The sequence below is a fragment of the Mustela erminea genome, chromosome 7, assembly GCF_009829155.1.
Source record: "Mustela erminea isolate mMusErm1 chromosome 7, mMusErm1.Pri, whole genome shotgun sequence".
NCBI lineage: Eukaryota > Metazoa > Chordata > Mammalia > Carnivora > Mustelidae > Mustela > Mustela erminea.
In genome coordinates, this window is record NC_045620.1 from 3104362 (window position 1) to 3124519 (window position 20158).

Here is a 20158-nt window from a genome sequence, read left to right on the forward strand (position 1 = left end):
TAGCTCAAAGATGTTCACTGAAGCATATTTCGTGAAGATAACAAAAAGTGGAAATAATGCATCAATGTCTAACAACAGGAGATTAGTTAAAAAACCTTAAGCACATCCATGAAATAAAATATTACATAATCAGATGCTGAGGGGGTACACGGTTAGGTTACAAACAGTAAATTTGCCTGTTTAGAAAAGAAAATTCGTAACTATACAAGTATGAAAAAACATCCGCACATTTGTAAATATCTCATATATATTCATATACATTTTGCACTATGATAAAGATGAAAATGCATAATTAATTATATCTAAAATCGGAGAATATATACACGTAGATAAATATATATTGTGTGTACACACACACACATATATAAAATCCAAAGAAAAATACTGAAAGAATATAAACTAAAACATGGATGGGACTTACCTCTAATTGGAAGTATTAAATATGCTCTCTACTTCTGTCTTAATTTCTTGGAATTTTTCCAAATTTTCTGAAGCCTCTTTTGTGAAATAAATAATGCTTTTCTGTTATGAAAGTAGATGCACATTCTAGTGAGACTGGTTTGGATTTAAAGACTCACAGACTCTGCAGCTCAGAAACTTGAGATGTCATCTCATTGCCATTTTCCAGGAGAGAAGTTTACAGAGCTGTCCAGGAAGGCACCGTTCCACTCTGCCTTTCTCCCTCAGTGCATCTGACTTATTTGAGACCGGCCTTCACATACCAGCTCTTGCAACAGACACAATTTCCATCTCATTTTATTGCCAATACAATACGACTCTTACAGACCTCCAAGCATTCTGCTCAAAACCAGAGCCTGCCACCTTTGGGATGTGTTCTGAACAGTGACATTTCTCCCAAAAGACAAGGAGGATCGGGCACCACACCAGCATCGACGCAGGGGGACCAGAGAGGACCCTCAGGGAGAGGAAGCCCTCGCGCCCGGTCTCACGCACCTGCCATGTGATTCTCCTTCACACTGATGTTGAATTCCTTCTCAGGAAACTGGGGTGCGTGATCATTCACATCACGGATCCTAATGTTGAAAACCAAGGAATTATCCAAGAGCTTTCCTGTAAGGTGATCCGCGACGTCAAAGTAAACCTGGGAAGCAGAGAGCGGAGTTGATGTTGTGGGATCGTTTACTTGATGGCCCGGTACGTGTTAATGTCCTCGCATGTTCTGCGTCCTCTCCTGCACGAGCTGCAAAGTTTCTGAGGCCAAAGACCTCACTGCTGTCCTTCACCACATGACCCCGGGGACTGAGCACAGTGCTGGCACGGACGAGGCGCTCAGGAAATATTAGTTGTGATCGGGTTCTAATCTCAGTCTTTCTACCCAGGTAAACGTAACCACCTTGTTCAGGAGCCTCAGTTTCTGCTGTTGGTGCCATGGTGAGAAATACAGACACTGAACAATACTGCAGAGACGCCGTGGCAAGCAGACATTAGAACTTCTGGGGAAAGGGAACTGAAAGTAACCAGCCCAGCTGTTGACATATGGTGGGTTCTGGAGTGGTTAGTGATGTCACTTCTGGGCTTGAAGAAGGAGGGTCCACTTGTCTCAAACATGCCTTGAGAAGTCTTTCCTCTCAAAAGGTCTCAAAGCTACACTATGGGTTTCTCACTTCGGTTTCTTACGAACTTAAAAAGAAAAAAAAAAAAAAGAGGAAATTGGGTCGCCTGGGTGGCTCAGTCGGTTAGGCATCAGACTCCTGATTTTGGCTCAGGTCACGATCTCAGGGTCAAGGCGCCCAGCCCTGTGTGGGGCTCGTGCACAGCTGGGAGTCTGCTTGGGATTCTCTCTCTCTCTGCCCCTCCTGTCTCTCTGTCTCTTTGTCTCTCTCTCTAAAATAAATAAATAAATCGTTTTAAAAGGAGCAAATTAGACTCAAACAGAAAGAAGGAAATAATAAAGATGAACACAGATATCAGTAAGATTCAGAAGAGCAAAACAAAGTCAACACAACCAAGAGCTGGTTGCCTTCCCATATACAGTTTGGTATCAGCTTGTTGAGATCGATGCAAAGGTCTGCTAGTCTTTCGAGTAGTCTAGAGAACTTATAGATAAATTTGGGAAGAATTATGCCTTTATTACTCAATCTTTCAATCCATAAATACAGTCTGTTTTTTCGTTCAACTAGGTCTTTCTTGGTTTCTTTCCTTTGTGTTTTATAGCTTTGAGTAAACAGATCCTACACAGATTTTAGATTTAGGTCTAAGCACTTCATTTGTTTTGGTGATATTATAAATGATACTGTTTTTAAAACATTGACTTCCAATTATTTGTCACTGGTATATACAAATACAATTGATTTTTATATATTAACTTTATTTCCTGGGACCTTGCTAAAATTGATTTTCAAATGTTAAAAATAGGCAAAGGATTTGAACAGACAAATATCTTTTTTTCCAAAGATATACAGATGGCAAATAATTCCTCATTCCTTTGGCGGTTTCTTACAAAACAAAACATCCTCTAACCGTGCAAACCAGCAATCATGTTCCTTGATATTTATGCAAAAGCGTTGAAAACTTACGACCACACAAAAACCCGCACACAGATGTCTAAAGTGGCTTTATGCATAATCATCAAACACGGAGGCAACCGAGATGTCCTTCACTTGGTGACTGGACAAGCTGCCGAGCCTCCAGATGGTGGAGTGTTATCCCGCCCTAACAGGACCTGAGGGACTCTTCAGTGCACCCTGTTAAGTGAGGGAAGCCGGTCTGAGCAAGCTGTATACACCCCGTGTGACTCCAACCATGTGACATCCTGGACAAGGCAAAATAGGGAGACAGCAAAAGGATCAGGGTTGCCGGGGGCGCGGGAAAGAGGGGTGGATGGATAATGGAGAGGCTGGGGGAACTGTGAGGGCAGTGAAAATACTCTGTGTTGTACTACAAGGGTGTATATGTGTCATATACAATTTGTCCAAATGCATAGCGTGGGCGGCACCGGAAGTGAGCCCTAATGGGAGTGTATTGTATTGGCTCGAAAGCTGTCGTAAACGCACAGCAGCAATGCGCCACGTTAGTGAGAAGGGGACCTGTGGGGCGGGGCAGAGGGAGCAGGTGCTCTGTACTCTCCACTCTCCTCTTCCGGCAACCCAAAACAGCTCTAAAAAGAAAGTATTAATTTTAAAAAGTCCCCACTTATAAAATAAAAAGGGGGCAACCATATGTATGATTTATTTTTGTTTTTCTAAATAAGGAACATCTTGCAAATTTGCCTGCCATCCTTCCAAGGGGCGATGGTAATCTTCTCTGGACCATTCCGGTTCTAGTCTACGCGCCACCGAAGTGAGCGCCATATATATATTTTCCAAAAAATGATTTATCTATTTATTTGAGAGAGAGAGAGCCAGGCAGGGAGAGGCAAAGGGAGAAGGAGAAATGTCTCAAGTAGATGCCCCACTGAGCGCGGAGCCCGCTGCAGGGCTCCATCCCAGGACCCCGAGATCACGACCTGAGCCAAAATCAGGAGTCAGACTCTTAACCCACTGAGCCACCCGGTATATATAACAGATGTTACGTATTATATATTGGGACCCTCCGTAATTGTTATATGTTGTCACCACAATATATGTATTATATATTACATATATTATGTACATTATATATTACATGTGTAATGCACATTATATATCATACATACACATAATATAATACAAATACATAATAATATATACATAATATATGTGATATGTGATAGAACATACATAATACATGTGGTTTACATGCTAAAGTAAATCTGATGCGACTTGCCGCTGAGTCTCTGCTGCTCTCGGATGAACAGTGGTTTTATTTGTAGAAAGGTGAAAAGACTGTGGGGGGTCAGTGCTGAGGCCGGAGTTCAGAGTCCCAGAAAAAGGAATGAACAGGAGGGACATCACGCACGCGGAGTCATTCTCCAGGCGGAGGTGGGTCTGCTCTGGGAACGGTGCTTCCTCGAGGGCTGTCTGCTAGGGGACACGGAGCAAGCACGGGGTTTATTCCAGGGAAGCGGCTTCAGTGAGGCCCAGGACCAAGCTCCTCCGCCAACCCCTTCCTCCCTTCCTTGTAGAAGCCGCGGAGGGAGGCATTGTTGGCACCCTACTGCATGCCATGGGGAGGTTCCATGGGTGTCCACACTCGGCGCAGCCCAGATTCAAGTCCAAGGAGCTGTGGACTTGGCTGCATCAAGTCCACAGCCACCCAGAGCCCAGAGCAGGCAGCTTCAGGTGCCAGGGATCTCGGCCCCGCCAGCCTCAGGCAGCAGCCTGCCCCTTTCCCCAGAGCCCACAGGGTCTCTGCCGCACCAACCTCCCTGGGCCTCTTTCCTGCAGACTTGTCGGCTTCCCCTCATCAGCCTCCACCATGGTGGTCCCCACAGCTCTCCTGCAACAGTGGCCGGGGCCCCAGGCTCTCCGCGGTTAGCTGTCTCCTGTCCCCTCAAGACCACTGAACTGGTCTGTTCCAGGGAATGCAACATACATTTTTAAATTTCTGTGCAAGCAAATTGGCTTCTTGCACACCATCTCTGCAGGCTCCTGTATAATTTATGGCCGCGCTGGCAACTCGGCTCCAGAATCACGCGGACTTCTGGCTCTGACACGGTGCCAACTGCAAGGCTTCCACTTAAAAATAAGCGCCGCCTGTTTGTTTTGTGTTTATTATCTTATAGTCCATTTATGATCCTAAAAGCCACATCGGAGACCGTCAGTTCTCTGGGACGCCTGGGAGGCCCAAGTGCTGTTTATTCTTTGACAAGACGCTCAGAATTTCCAGGGACTCAGAATTGCAGCGGGGAAAGGAAAGGTCATGGATGTCGTCTGCACTTGGAAAGGGTTTTCAGCCTTTTGTTACAGACTTAAGATTTACATCCTGGGATGTAACGCCATACATACACCGCAGTGTGGTGGCGTTGGGGGGGCGCAGGCGGGGCGTACGACCACCGATATGACAGGGCAGGTCAGGTGCTCTTGGCCACAGATGAGCACACAGGAGAAAAGGCAAACACACTGGACGAGGCCCCTTGTACGCATCGGAACAAGGAGGCGGCGAGGAGTGTGTCAGCGTGAAGGGCCGCTGGAGATCTCGAGGAATATGGAAGACTTAGCTGTGTGTGTTTGTATCCGAAGAAACTGAGCATGTTCTGATATAACGGGTGAGATCGTGCCCAGCGACTCAGACTCCCCCCTCTTCCGGCCGCATCGCATCTTGCGGCAGTGCTTGGCGGCCGCGCAGCGTTCTCACAGGCTTACGGAATTATCAAGAAGTGAGCCCCTCCCCGCCCCACCCCCACCTCCCAAACACAAGCTTTTTGTGTTTTGGCTCATTCTTGTGCCCCAGGAGCACAGCAGTGCTACTGGGAAGGCCCTTTTGCCCACCCTTGGGCCGACTTCGCTTCTAATACACGCTGGCTTTATGCATGGCCGAGAGCCGGTAGCAAGCATCCTTCTGCAGAGGCAGGTGGCTGAGCTGGAGGGCCCGGCCTGGGCGGGGTCTCCGTGACCCCGGCTTAGCCCACTCTTCACAGCCAGCAACTCTGCTCATCAGCCTGTTTTTCTGTCTTCCTTGCGAGTCTGATCGTGCTGGGAATCCAGTCATTAGAAGGAAGACCTCATCCCAGCGTCCAGAACTTTAAAAGAACGTTGCAAAATCAGCCTGTCGGCCCATCCATGCTGTAAAGCTGCCATGGCATCATGGGCAGGCTCCCGTGACATGGCCCATGGGCAGCTTAACTAAGGCCTGCCGAATATACCTGTCCTGCCACAGCTTTACCATAAGCCCAAGCTGAGAATGTATCAGATGTCAGGTACCTTGAAAGACGGCGTGGTCTCCCAGTTGACAGGGCAGTGAATGTACACTCTTCCGTTCCTGTGATCTTCTATAGAGAACAAACCAATCTCCGGGTACGTGTCCACACCAGGTCCACTGATTAAATACATTAATGACATGATGTATGACATATCGTTGAACAGCTGCAAGGGAAAAAGTAATAGGAGAAAAGAGAATGAGAAAAAAACCACAAGGCACACCAACTACGAAGGCCGGGACTCAGGCATCTGGTAAGCCCCACGCCTCGAAATCGCTCACCTGAGGGTTTATCTGAAGGAAACAGAGAGACATGCGAAGAGGCAGGCGTGAGGTTTGTCACAGTGGGCCAGTGGGAAGAACGCACGTGTCCCTCCCTAGGGAAGAATCCCAGCGCAGTAGCCCCTCCATGGGGCAGGGCCCCCAGCCGTCGGGACTTAACACACTCTGCCCCAGAAAGGAGGCTGTGTCTCACGGGTAAACCAGAAGGACAAGTCGCAGAACAATACGCGTAGAGCGATCCCGTCTTGTCAAGGTGGACTCCCCTCTGTGCGACTCTAGAGAACTCTCTGGAAGGGGTTAACAGGAGTGATTCTCTCGGGGAGAGGGGGAGCACTCGTGCGGCTAACACAGAGAAAGGGCTTAGAATGAGCCAGCGGACTCTATGCCTTTCGTGCCCTCGCCTGTTTAATCCTTAAAACAGCCCCACAAGGTAGGTCCTCTCGTTGACCACACCGCACGGTGAGAAAGAGTGAGGAGGTGGGGCTCCCGCAGCAGGGGTGTGGGGCGCCTGCGGTATGAGCCCACAGCGTCCCCTGAACTCTTGGGAGTGGAGAGTCTGAACCATTGAGTCTTGAAAACATTCTTTTTTTTTTTTTATAGCAGGCATCTACTATTTTTATAAATGCTGCAAAAATAGGAGTTATTTTAATTTCTTTCTCCAGAAATCGTAGGATGTCAGTGCTGTCGGGACCGAGTCACTCAGCGTGTAATTCACGGGTCCACAGGGTCAGCCGTGTCACGGCAAGAATGACATGGGCCACGTGCGAATATTCTGGCATCCCAAGATGGTCGCATGATGGCTTCGACCTCAGACGGAGGGAGACAGCAGGGAGCGGGGGGACCGTGGGAAACTCAAGCCCATCCCGTCGCTGCCGTGTGGAACGTAGGCTCCCTGTGGGCAGACCTTCGGACTGTCGGAAAGCCTCTAGAAGTACAGAATTTCTAGTACAATCTTCCTACCAGTTCCATGTCACTGTGGTAAAATACACACAACATGGTATTTCATCATCCTGAAGCGCGCGGTCGGGCGGGACCAAGCGCACTCATGCTGTCGCGTGGCCGCCACCATCCGCGTCCGGAGCGCTCGTCATCTTACCAAACGGACGCTCTGTCCCCCTCACACGGTAAACCCCCATGACCTCCTCCCCACCGGCCCTGGCAGTCACGGCGTTTTGCTTTCTCTTTCGTTTTTCAAATCTCCCTTTTCCCACCCCGTCCCAGTCTCTGGGCACTGCGGGCTCCTTATTTTTAAATAATACATTGGCGTGGGCCAAAGAAAGCAGGCCGGCAGGCTGGAGGGAAGCAGCCCTCGTCCCACGGGACTGATGCGCTAGCGCACGCTCACATGCGGGGACCTGCCCGAAGCGCCCCGGCCGGGTGGAGGTAGAGCGGGTTCTAGAAGCCAGTGCCGCCTTCCTCTGCCCACTGCACTCCCCAGCCTCGCTCGCACGGAGCTCTTCAACACTCGTTCCTCCTGACAAGGGGAGGCGTGCCTCCAGAGGGGCGGGGGCCCTCCTCACCTCCCCAACAGGTTTGGGAAAGGGTCCTTGACCTTCCTCCTCGAGCTCCAGGGTGGTAATAATCCGTCTTCTCTTGGATCGCCGTAGGGGCCGGTGGTTCTCTCCCTAAAATTACAGTGACGACCATGAGGATGACGGCGAGGTGATGTGACAAGCACAGACGGGCGTCCTCACGGCCGCCTCCAATGCTTAGAAATTTAAAATGCCAGTTCTCTTGACAACCGTGGAGGCGTTTCTAGACTGTGGGCCACCCCCTGATTTTACACGGGTCCTGAGATCGTATTAAAGATCACATTTAAAATCACTGCCTGCCGTGTGCCAGCGCCTGCCCAATGGCAGACACGCCCTCAGCCGCTGAATGGATGAGCAAGGCCCTCCCTCCTCCTGCCCTCTGTCTGTCCGAAATAGTCACTTGGGACGTCTCCATTCAGGGGTGATGGGCTTTCAACGTCTCTTCATCAACTACTCTCCCTTCCAACAGGGAGAGACTCAGACTCAGACGTTGGGCTCAGAGACTGTCAGGGGAGGGACCACAGGGTTTAACTGACTACTCACTGCAAGCAAAGCTGCTTTAATTTTAATTTAAAATTAAATTTTAATCTACATATTAATTTTTATCTACAAACATGTGAGCCTTTTCAAAAATTGTAGTTGACTCTTGAAACAATGCGGGGCTGGGGCACTGCCCCCAGGGGTACCCGAAAATCATCGTAGAAACTTTGACTCTCCCCAAACTTAACTAACAGCCTACTGTAGACCTGAAGCCTTATCGATAACACGAGCGGTCGATTAGCACATGCTCTGTACGTTTGTGTATTATATACCGTATTCTTAGCATGACGTCGGCTACAAAAAAGACAATGTCGTTAAGAAAGTTCATAAGGATAGAAAATACATTCACGCACTAGCCCTGTCCTATAATAAATCAGCATATGAGTGGACCACGCACTTCGAACCCATGTTGTTCAAAGGTCAACTGTATTTAATTAGAAAATGAGTTGCTGACAAGAACCACGGGAAGGAAGTATTTGTAAGGTGGCCTGAGCTCCTAACAAACATGGTTGCCCCCCTGGGCTGTCCAAAGTCCACACACTGGACGATGTCAATCCCATATATTTTAACTCCATAAAGAGGAAAACAGTGAGGAGGAAGCTCTGGGCCAGTGCCGTGCGGCTGGTGTCTGATGTTCGCAGATTCTTCATATTCTAGGAGACATAAAAGCATCCACTACAACTCCCTAGCAGTCCCTCAAGATTCCAAAAGGCCACATCTGGTTACTAATTTATTTTCTGCAAACTGAACATCGACCAAGAACTAAAAACCTTGAAACTGTGATCAAACCTCTGAGTCAAGTGTGATCTCACTTAGTTTATGAAGATGGTGACTTCCAAACCCACATTTGTTCCATCCGTAAGATCATCCTCTTCCTGTTGGAGGCTGTTGACGCTGTTGACCTTAAAAATACAAAGGGCATGAATTAGTAAGGGATACATTTATCAGACTCATGTAGAAACTGCCTGAAGACACAAGATCTTCTCCAATGAGAAAAGAGAGAGAGAGAAAAAAAAAAAAACCTTAATGGATAAATATAATTTCTTGTTCTCGACATCTCAGGTCACACTGACTGCTTTTCCTGAGCATCTGCAGGAGAACTAACCAAAAGAATTCTCACAGAGTCCGGCCGACATCAGGGACACCTAACACCGTAGCGCACAGCCTCAACTGTACGCAGCACAGGGGGAGAGCAGACTGTGCCGGCGGTGAGCACGGTGAGCTTACGGCAAGTGCGGAATAGCACCGGGCGTTAACTGGTGGAGAGAGGCAACTGGGCTTTTTTTTCCCTGTTTCCTCTTTTATTTTTTCCTTATTTTTAGATTTTATCGTATCATAATCAATAAAACAATAAAACTCAGTACTTTTCACTTACATGGTGATCTACAGTGAGAATTATTTATTATTTACGTCTCAACATGCCCCAGGACAGCCGCACGGGCACGGCGACACTGTGGGAATAGAGACAGGCAGTGCAGAGTGTGTCACAAGGGCACGCCACGAGCTTGTGCAGGTGTGTTGACGCCTGTGGCTCTCGTCTGCCCGTTTCACTACGGGGGTAGCCTTTCAGCACCCGGACAGGGGACAGTTCCTTGACTCATCCCCCGGGGCTCATTATCTGGATTACTTGTTCTTTGCTTTCGCTTAAACAGAAATGCCGCGGTCACAAACATCCCCGCGCGGAGAGGTAATTTCTGGGGAGCAGTAGCTTTCTGAGTGGGGTCCGCCGGGAGGCCTGACGCCACCAGAGTCTGCAAGGCCACTGGCTTGCCTCCTCACACCAGCGTCCTGTGCTGATTTTCCTCTATGACATCTGCACGGATGGGACAGATGGCTGGGGCCTCAGCCCCAAGGAAGGCAGCAGCGCCAGAGCCGCCGGCATCCTTGTGTCCTCATCCCCACACAGGTGCAGGAAGAAGGGAAGGAAAAGCCTATTGCGTTTAGGAATGAAGTAATGGGTGACCTGACTCGATTGCTGACGTCCCCTGAGAACCGATGAAGCAATAAAGGCCACCAGCATTACTGTCCTGTGCCGCCAGGATGCGTGTCTGCTGGACTCTGTGGGACTAGGTGAGACGTGCGCGTGAAAGCCCAGGTGGCCCCTCGGGGCAGAGTCTCAGAGGAAGCAGCGGGGTGCTGGCTGGAGTCACCAGTTGAACGGCCCACGTTTTTATGGGACAGCATTTTCCTTGAAAGTCTGACTGCCGGACTGTGTCGCTCAGGACTGGGCACTTGCAGATGGTGCTTCGACGGTAAACGAGTGAGCCTATCGCTTCAAGAGGGGCTGTGGGGAGAGTCATGTTGCCAGTGACAGAAGGGAAGCATTCCAGTCAAAATTTAGAATGTTGGAAAACTTACGTCTGCTACCATGGGCTTGACTGCTTCCCAGAACTTCCAGATGTTTCTGGTGATATCCGTGGAGATATTAATGAGTGATTTTCTGATTTTGTGGAATGAAACCTGTCAACACTTAGAAGATCTGCGCAACTCCACGAGCCGAGAGTTTCCTACTGATTAACGCACGACGTTCCGAAGTCATGCACGGGGAAGGATCATCCAAAACGCGAGACCGACAGGCCACTGCTTTTGAGGTAACAGAACACGGAAGATTTATGAAGATGTGTTCAGATTGTTCAAACATACCACTTGTCAAGCTTTGGTGTATTATCAAAGAAGGATATCCACAGGTATCTGCTCAAGGTCATTCAAATATTCCTCCCTTTCCGTACGCATACATGTGTGAGACCAGAATTTCTTCACATCCTTTAACTAAATGACATTTACAACAGACTGAGAGCAGACTCGGAGAGCGGAATCCGGCCTTCCTCTTTTAGAATAAGAGATTTGTGAGAATATAAAACAGTGCCACTCTTCACGCTAAACAGAATTTCTTTAAAAATATGGTTATTTCTCATAAAAGCATGTGGCATCCACTCACATGTACTGGGTTCAGTATTATCTTTAATGAACTGAGAAAAACTTACAATGTCCCAGTCTTAATTTCTGGTAACTCGTAGTAAATATATCCCACGCCAGCAGGAGCTCTTTGGGCTCCCAGTGATGTGATGTGTGTGAAGACGTCCTGAGAGCAAACAGTCGGACCCCAACTACTCTAGGACCAGGCCTCAGTCTCTGGGACAGGGTGAGGGACCCCCCTTGGTCCTGGTCATTTTTCACCCATAAGGGTCCGTCCTTGCTGTAGGGCACATGGTGCCCGATGGACTGAATGTTAGCGGTTTCACAGAAAATGAACACACATACCTCGTGTGTCCTTCCCTTGTGGCCCGTCACCCTCCTGGTGGGGGTGGACATCACCAGCTAGTCCTGTTTCATTAACGTCAAGATGGTGATGGTATTTGTTTCCTGCTACGGGCTACATCTCTATTCACTTAAAGGAAAAGAATTTTTAAAGTCTTGGAGTTCCAAAATCTCAAACATCGATTTATTCAGACATTGAATGCTTTTTTATTCGTGTCAGTGGTTTTAAATAAAGGGTCTAACCAGGTATGTGATTTTAAAATGGAGAAAATTGCAGTTTTTGCAAAAGAATGAAGAAAGTCATTCCGTTTCCAGCACAGATCTATTCCCCCAGGTGAGCCCAGCCCCCTAACAAGGAATATATCAAGGTTTCTCCTCATTGCTGGCCTCAGTTTCCCCTTCTGTAAATGAGGCCTTCAAGGACACTTTCCACACACAAGCTTCTGTGCTTTCACTCTGCCAGCGCCTGAATAGCTCAGCCAATAGCCATGTGAGAGTGCGGGTTCCGAGCTTTGCACACCTGACGCTCTGTGTGTTTCACGTTTCCCCCTCCATGCATGTCTTGCAAATCAGGCGATCACGTCTGGCTGTTGCAAGAAGACCAGTAAAAGGTTATATATGCTGAAATGACTTTGTAAGTGTGCTTATTATATTTCCCATCCCTGCCAAGTTTAGGTAGTTGGTCCAAAGAGGATGCCATCCAAACGGTGTAGTAAGGTTTCTGTAAAGTGAGGGGAGAAAACTTCTTTGCGTCTGGATGTCTCTGACCGCAGTGTCCCCCTAATGTTACGGGCCAGGTGGGCATCTGGTTGCAAGGGTCACGCACACATCATCTGACAGGCAGTGCTAGGCGTGGGGACATGGACCAGGACAGTGCAGGCTGCCCTGGTCGAGTAGCCAAGATGTTTTTGGAGAGAAATAACCTAGGTCCAGGAGGGCTTTGTGTCTGCAGCAGATGCTAAGGAACTACAAGGCCCACATGGAAATAATTCTCTCCTGAAAATATTTCATTTTTTATTGCAAATTTGCATTCAAGGAGGATTTTTTGAAATAGAGTTATAATTGGTGTTTGCCATTGTATTCGCTGTAAGGTGTGCAACATCGTGATTTGATATGTGTACAGAATTGCAAAATGATCAACCACAAAAAGTCTACTTAACATCTGTCAACACACAGAGTTACAGATTTAGTTTTCTTGTGATGAAAACTTTAAAGATCTACTCTCTCAGCAACATCCAAGTATGCAGTGTGTTACGGTGAGCAATGATGCCACGCTGTGCGTTTCCGGTGTCCCAAGCTATCCAGTGTGTGGCTCTCGGCCACGGCAGCCCTAGGAGGTTAATCAACTGCCCAGGTATGTTCTCTATACAGAAGCTCCGGTGATTTTTAGAAGTGCAGACCTCATCATTTCTCTGGGTCCCCAGGGCTCTCAGGACAGAGCCAGCCTGCTCCGTCCCTGCCGAGTGCCCGGCTCCACGCCCTCCCCCACCCCCCGGCCACACCATCTCTCACCTTCTGCACCCCACTAACTGTTGTTCTTGGATGGATGCTTCGTAAATTAACCAGGCAGAACATCGGTGCTGACAGTTTTTTTAAAAATAAGTCGATTTAGAATTTCCCAGGTTAAAAAATAGCAACGACGACATAAGAGACTTTGCTCACTGTCCGATTTCATGGTCTCAAACCCTCCCTCCTCTCTGATCTTGGAAGCCTGCCGCAGCCCAGAGCAGAGGACTCAGGAATCCTCAGGACCAGAAATTGCCCTACGAGCAGGGCAGGACTCCCCTTCCACGGCCTATCACCGAATCTGGATCCAAGATGAAAACCTGCAGGGAAGCCACAACTTTGTCACTTGCTCTATGTCCCCCGGACGGCAAAGAGGTGGGGTCTCAGAGGAAAACTGTTGTAGATAGAAGAGCACTCCAGCAGGATGGGGCCTGGTGCTAAATGCAGAGCTCAGAGGAGGCCCAGTGGGCACCCGTCCTGGATGTCAGAGGCGGTTGTAAGGCAGCTCTGTGGCCAAAAAAAAGGAGCGGGAAGGAATGGGTTCTTTAGAGCCATTTCAGCAAGAGACTGGGCAGAAAGCTCTTTGCCCTGTTGAGGGCCCAGGACGGGGATTGCTGGAAACACCTGGTTCCTGACTCCCGAGCTGTTGTCCTCTGTCTCGTTCCCTGGAATCGGTCTAAAGCTGCTTTCCCCAAACGCTGAAATTCCACCCCTGGTCCACTCCCCACTGCGGGCCCCCCCTCAGCACACCCTCAGACACGACTCTGCCTGGCTGGGCTCTGCTAATACAACAGGGAAGAGGAAACGACCTGAGTGTTCTGGCAAGCACCAGTTAGGGGCAAGGGCAGGAGCAAGGGAAATAGGGGGACAGGCTTTGAGTATTAAAAGGGACTATTGACAGGACTGGACAAGGCTGGGAGATAAAGTGAGAGTATTGCCTGCCTGAGGACATTCGCAACTGGAAGTGCCAAAGGGGACCGAGAAAACTCTCCCAATGCCAAGCAAGACTGCCAAGCATGGCTCTCGCGTCAGAAGCAGAACCCCACGGGAGCATATGGGTCACACACAGGGTGCCAAACCAGAAGGACACCGACACACGGACACGCCGGCCAAGCCCCCCTCATCCTTCACCAGGACAGGGAGAGCAAACATCAGCTCCACTTCCCGGCAAAGAAAATAAGGTTTAACAAGTGAGGCTTAACGAGTTAAAGCAGTAAGGCCAGAGCTGCCCCGCAGATCAGCTCTGTCTAAACCTCTGGGGGAGGTGGCCGGGCCTCCGGAGTGCGACAGCTCTTGAGAAGAGTCCACGTCAAGCCAACGTGAGAACCAAGGTCAGTGGCGAGCCCAGACCACCAGCGGGGGTGGACTGGCCGGGTTCAGATGCTAAGCGGCCCCGGCCCAGACCAACAGCTGGCCCTGGGGCCAGCCACTTCGGGAGAACTGGACACAATAGCCTTGAGCTCGCCCCTCCCTCCGTGGAAAGCTGTGGCACTAGTAGCCTGTCAGGTACAGGTCACGGTAAGTCCCCACGGTGCGCCCAAACGCAGCAAGCCCACGCATGTCCTGACCTTGATTCCCCCATTCATCCTTCTGTCCGAACCGTGGCCAAGGGCGGGGGCCGTGGGTCCGTCCCCCGACCCTCGGTTTGCTCAGATCGTCTCAGTCTTATGTGAGGTGTGCACAGAAGTACCCTCAGAGGTTGGGGTCAACACAAACCTAGATAAAAATGGCGTGTGCTGTATGAACCAGTGGAAGACGAGTCCCCTTAGCTCAGCCCCAGCGCGGCCCCAAACAGGTTGCGATCCCAGACCTCTCCTTCGTATATGTTCAGGAGCCCCGCTGCCCGAGGCCCACTACGTGGGGATCCCGGGCACCCCACCTGCCCACCTCACAGGGCATGACCAGGGCACCCTTTTTGGTCCCTCCCTCAGGCCGTCACCCCAGCAGGGGCACAGCCAACAGGAGCTGTGCGTTTAGTCATGGACCTTCCTGCCTGGGGGCCCCAGCCCAGGTCCTGGCACCTGCCCCAGCTCACCTCCAGCAGCAGCAGCAGCAGCACTGGAACCAGCGACAGCGAGCTGTGGCCCCTGGAGCCCATGTTCACGTGGGGAGGCACACAGATGACCACAAGCCCCCCCCACCATGGCCGGTGTCCCCCACAGCCAGGCTTCTAATCACCGACCACTTCCTTCCCAGCCCAGGTCTCCTGCCCCTGGCGCCCTGGTCTCCTCTCTCCTGTCCTCTGTCCCCAGCCGCACTTGCATTTATCAGAGCCGGCTGGGCTGGGCTGAGGCTTCAGGTTTAACCTCACGGTGACGGTCGAGTTCCCAGGAAGGGTGTGGAGAGGAACAAAGCCTGACCCACCTCTCGTGCACACATGCGGGCTGGAACCCGACCCCGGCGGGTCAACCCAGCCTGCGGAATGTGACACCAGCCCCTGTTCTTGCTTTGTGTGTCTTTCATTCCAGCTCTCAAGGCCCCATAATCTCTGTCTGAAGTAGGGTGTTTTAATGACTTTCTAATAACCCCTATGCTTTGAAAGGACAGCAGTGGGAAAGGACTTCAAGAAAGAGGGACTTGATCAAGGAAAGAAACCCAAACATTTTCACTTTCCAGAACACCAGTGACCTTTATCCCAACCATGGGGTAACGGTTGGGCTCAGGGCTCTCAGATTTCTACCCAAATCTCTGCCCAGCTTGGCTGACTCTGTCCTTGTGACTTTAGGATTGAAGGAGGAGGGAGAGATGGGGAGAGACGCCCTACGGGGGGGCCTCTCTGTGCCAAACCGGGGGTCTGTGCACTAGAATGCCAGGAAACAGGACTCTACGCAACCGACACTTGAAGTGGCGATGATTGACTTTAATACAAAATCGGAGACCCGTTAATCTGACCACCTGGACGTCATAGCCTGTCACCACACCACCTTGTTTCACAGCGAGAGTTCTTGGGCAAGTGGAGAGGGAAGCCTTCCTTCCTGGGCGTTCACGGCTCTGTGAGACGCCCCTGGGTGTTGTCATTTGAGGAGATCATCGTCGTAATCCGAATCAGTAGCTTATTATTGGAAAGAGTAACAAATGTAATTTTGAGGTCTCTATTTTTCATGCCCAAATAGAAGCGGAATAATAATGATCTATTGGACAACTTCGCGCCTGTTTTCAAACTGGGTATTTCTATTCCATGGCGGTCTACGGAAAGTTTGATCAAGTTAGCATGGCTCATCCGGGCTTTACAGATCAGATGCGCTAACCCCTGTGGAACGTTGTGGAGGAAAAGGAAGATGCAGGCAGGGCAGCCGTCCCGGGGCCGTGCTGGGGAGGACAGTGCGCCGCCTCCGGAGACGGGAGGGGCTGGGGATGCGAGTGGGGGGCTCTACTTCTACATTTCTTGCAGCTGAAAGAACTTGGTCTTTTCATGATTAGAAACAGCCCCATTTTCAACATCCTCAAACGCTGAAAAGTAATTGAGCAAGATGTCGGCTTCCCCGAAGGCCGCCCTTCTCTGGCTGGGGACAGAGTGGCGCTGGGCTCCCTCTGCCTCGGGGCATGGCTCAGGGGAGGGTGAACCAGAAGGCGCCCACCTTCCCCTTGGGTCCTGAGCCTCTGTGACTGCGGAGTCTAGTGACACGCACTGATACCTCGCAGCCACAAGGTGGCAGCTCCCAGACGCTCGGGGCCTGCGGGACGGAACGCAGGTGCAGGTACTGGAAAGCGAGGAAGGAGCGCTAAGGCCCCGGACTCACAGCCTCACCTGGCCGGACCGCCTCCCCCTCCCGGGATTCCCTATCACAACACGCACACTGGGAGTGCTGCCGAGGACTGACTTTGTCAGGCATCATCCAGGACAGGGCAGGCTCCTGCCCACGCCAGGCTCCCACTCAGGGTCGTTTTTCAGGGTAAAGGCAGCTTGAACGCGCTGCTTCTCCATCTCAGCAGGGAGAAGCACCCGGCACGGAAGGTTCCTGCTGGCCCAGGGATCGGTGAGTAGAACCTTAACTGAAGACGAGGAACTGTCACACGCAGGACGCTCTAAGATGAGACCCAGCAATTAAGACCAGATGCTTCAGGACCCACAAGCCATGGTGGAACGGGTCCTGTCACCCCCTTGCCCAGCTGGCCCTCTGCCACCGCGGCCATGGACGTGAGGGGTCTTGGGGCTGGGGGTCGGCTGCTTTCTGTTCCTCTGTTCCCCTGACTTGCAGGAGCTGCCTGCCCACCCCCACACCCCACGCACTGGGGAAGAATGGGAAACTTTCTTTCCATTTCGGGAAGTCGGTGGGTTGGATTTTTCTAGGGTAATGAGTGGGAGTGACTGCCAGGCTGGGCGCCTGGAGCCTCACTCTGGCTCTGCCTGGACAGTGGTCTGGCGGACCGGCCCACACAAGGAGTTGGGTGCCAGGGTGGACAGCAGGGCCTGGAGAGGGTGCAGGAAAAGGGCCCAACGCTGCCTCCGTCCGGCAGGCCGGGAGACGGAGCTTCCCATGCTGGTCAAGTACATGTCAAAGGGGTTGTTGTGGTGTGACCCCTCTTCCCGCCTCCCCGTGCGGGGAGGTGGGGGCAGACGCAGATGTGGCCCCTGGACACCTTCTGCACAAGCGTGCACCAACCTTGGAGAAAGTGTGGGCAGCCTGTGAGACGGGAGACACAGGTCCTCCCTCTTTTCTGGCGGAGCCGGAGGAAGGAGAGCCCCGGGGAGGGAGACGCGGAGGCGGCCTCGTCTCTGCGCTGGGGCAGGTGAGAGGCCAAGCCCCCACTGCCCACCCAGGAGCCACTGCAAACGGGACCGGCTTCCGTAGCCGAGGGACCTCGGGGAAACGCCCACGGGGGAAGGGAGGGATTCAGACGGCAGGCTTGGAAACTCAGATGCCCGAAAAATTAAACGGCCTCTGGTCGGGCCTCCCCCTGGATAGACTTGTCCATGTCTGCCCACTCCTGTAAACTGTACCTTCCCCCCGCAAGGGATTCTGAATTCAAGGTCCTGTTTCTTCAAAGTCACAAGAAAAGTTTAATTTCTCAGAATAGTCTCAAGCAGAGTTAAGGAGCAAAACAGAACAGAAGTCCCAGGGCAGGGCTGTGTCCTCCGTCCTGGCCCTGCCAGACAGAATAACCACCCCTCCTCGGAGGAAATGCAGGACAAGGCCTCAGGAGGGCTAGAGAGGGAGCAAAGGCAGGTGTGGACGGGAGGGAGCAGGTGCCCGGAGCAGGAGGCGGGCAGGTAGGGGGACAAGGCAGAGAACAAGCTGTGAGCGCTGCCGTCTACACAGCGAGCGTGTGGGCGTTCACTGTACAAGTCTTCCAACTTCTCTGGATGTTTGAAAATTTTTGTAACATGATGTTGATGGGGAGAAGTCAGAAAGTGAATCTGACTGCAGCACTGAAAACCCCAAGTTATTATGAAGTGCACCCTGAGCCTCATGCCTCCTGGTGTGCCTCTAACCCCTGGACCCCAACACCTAACCTGTGTGAGGGCTGAAGGGTGGGTCTCCCGGGACCATAACACCGCTCCTCACTCGTCTTTCCTGATTTGCTTTAAGGGACCATCGTGTCTGCCCCTCATTGCTGCTGGGGTAGCCACGCGGGCCGAGGAGAAAGTGTGGCCCTTGTCTTTTAGTCTTTTGTCAGCCTCCAAGGCCTGCCCAGAACATTTCCTTGGAGAAATTTTAGCCTCTTGGCCCTACTTACCCCACCGGTAGATGTAGGTGAGCACATGCGGGTTAACACGGCAGAGCATAACCGACTGGGGGGTTTCTCGCGTTCTGCAGGTGTATTTTATACTAAGTACGTCAGTAGTGGAAGCACCGAGGTCTTTTTTTGGTTATTTGTGTATACGAATGTTGTGATACTTTTTCAGTTTGAGGCTACATAGTCTACCCTGTCACGTCAAAACTGTCCTGAGCAGGGAAGAACACGCACCTTGAGTTCGAGCATCTTCAGCGGAACCCGGTGGAGCGTCCTCCTCTTACTGTGTCAGACCTACAGGGAGGAAGCATTTCACTCCAGGGTCAGGAAAGTGAGCCACTCGGGACCACGGCACAGCCCGTCCCTCTCCGCACTGTAGGAGGGCGGTGTCCCGTGAGACTGGAGTTTGCAGGAAAAGCTCGGTGGCAGGCAGGGGTGATCCTCCTCGACGTAGCCAGCATGATGGAGGGGGCTAAGGCCAGCGGAGGACAGGGCGAGAGTGTCACCCCTGAACCCTACAGCTGTAGCGTCTGCTGGGAGAGCAGGGGGCTCAGGGGGGCCTGTCCTAAGAAACCTGAGCTCCTCGGCGCTCACCTGCCCCACAGATGAGCAGAGGCCGTAAACGAGGCCGCGGAGGGTCTGTCCTTGAGCCGAGAGCTCGCCGAGGGCCCGTAAGCCCTGGAGAAGCGGACACAGCGAGCAGGAGACCTCGCTAGTGTGGCCGCTGCGGGGACAAGGCCCGCCCAGACACGCGGTCGCAGCAGCGGCGTCAGACTTGCACAATTCTAAGTGCCGCGAACAAGGCAGGTTTCTCAAACGTGAACCACCGAGGATCTTGCTGGTTCACAGACTTTTATTCTACAGGGGAAGTAAAATTTGACCTTTACTGCCATAGAACATAATCTGACTTCTACCCTTTTAGGTTCCTGACTGAGACCCTATAAGAAAAGGCAGGTTCATGGGAGGAAAAACAAACACAAGTTGAACAGCACGTGTGCCTCCTGCGTGCGTGGGAGACTCCCCAGGAAGCCCCAGAACTCCCCGAAGTGGCTCTCGCCGCCTCCTCCAATACCACCTGCCCCTAAAGACGAAAGGTGTTCATTTGTTTCTTAAATCCCACGTCGGGGAAGGGAAGGAAAAATAAAATGAGCTGAAAACTGAGAGGGAGGCAATCATGAGGGATGCTGAGTTCTAGGGCACAGAGTTGCCGGAGGGGAGGTAGGCGGCGGGGACGAGGCGGCTGGAGGGTGGGCACAAGGAGGGCAGGGGCGGAACGAGCACTGGGTGTTACAAGCAAATGACAAGCCACTAAATCCTACCCCGTGAGGTTACCGGGAAAAGCTCAATAAATGGGTATGGCTGTTTCGCAGATTTAAGTCCAGGCCATAATGAGGTAAGAGTCAATAAGCATTTCTAGGGTCCTCTTCCTCTTTCCGGTACAGAGAGGGAGACACCCCCCAACCCGTGGGGATCTCCCCGGTGCGACCCTTACACTCGCCTTTTGGAGCCTTTCCCGTGGCTGTGCTGTCCCTTCAAAATATTTTGGGGCGGCCAACTCCGCTCTCCTG

The 20158-nt window shown here is 51.5% G+C and overlaps 1 protein-coding gene and 1 non-coding gene across 2 annotated transcripts in view; both read right to left on the bottom strand.

Annotated features, from left to right (window-relative positions):
• Positions 1-15012, bottom strand: part of CDH26 (cadherin 26) — a 41863-nt gene extending 26851 nt beyond the window's left edge. The window contains 5 exon segments of the mRNA XM_032352949.1: positions 955-1102; positions 5802-5963; positions 7599-7703; positions 8996-9052; positions 14950-15012. Of these exon segments, the coding sequence (XP_032208840.1) occupies positions 955-1102; positions 5802-5963; positions 7599-7703; positions 8996-9052; positions 14950-15012 (535 nt within the window).
• On the bottom strand, positions 3203-3308 carry LOC116596665. The gene has a single exon (XR_004288249.1). It is a non-coding gene; the product is annotated as a U6 spliceosomal RNA (small nuclear RNA).
• Positions 15013-20158: the final 5146 nt, after the last annotated feature.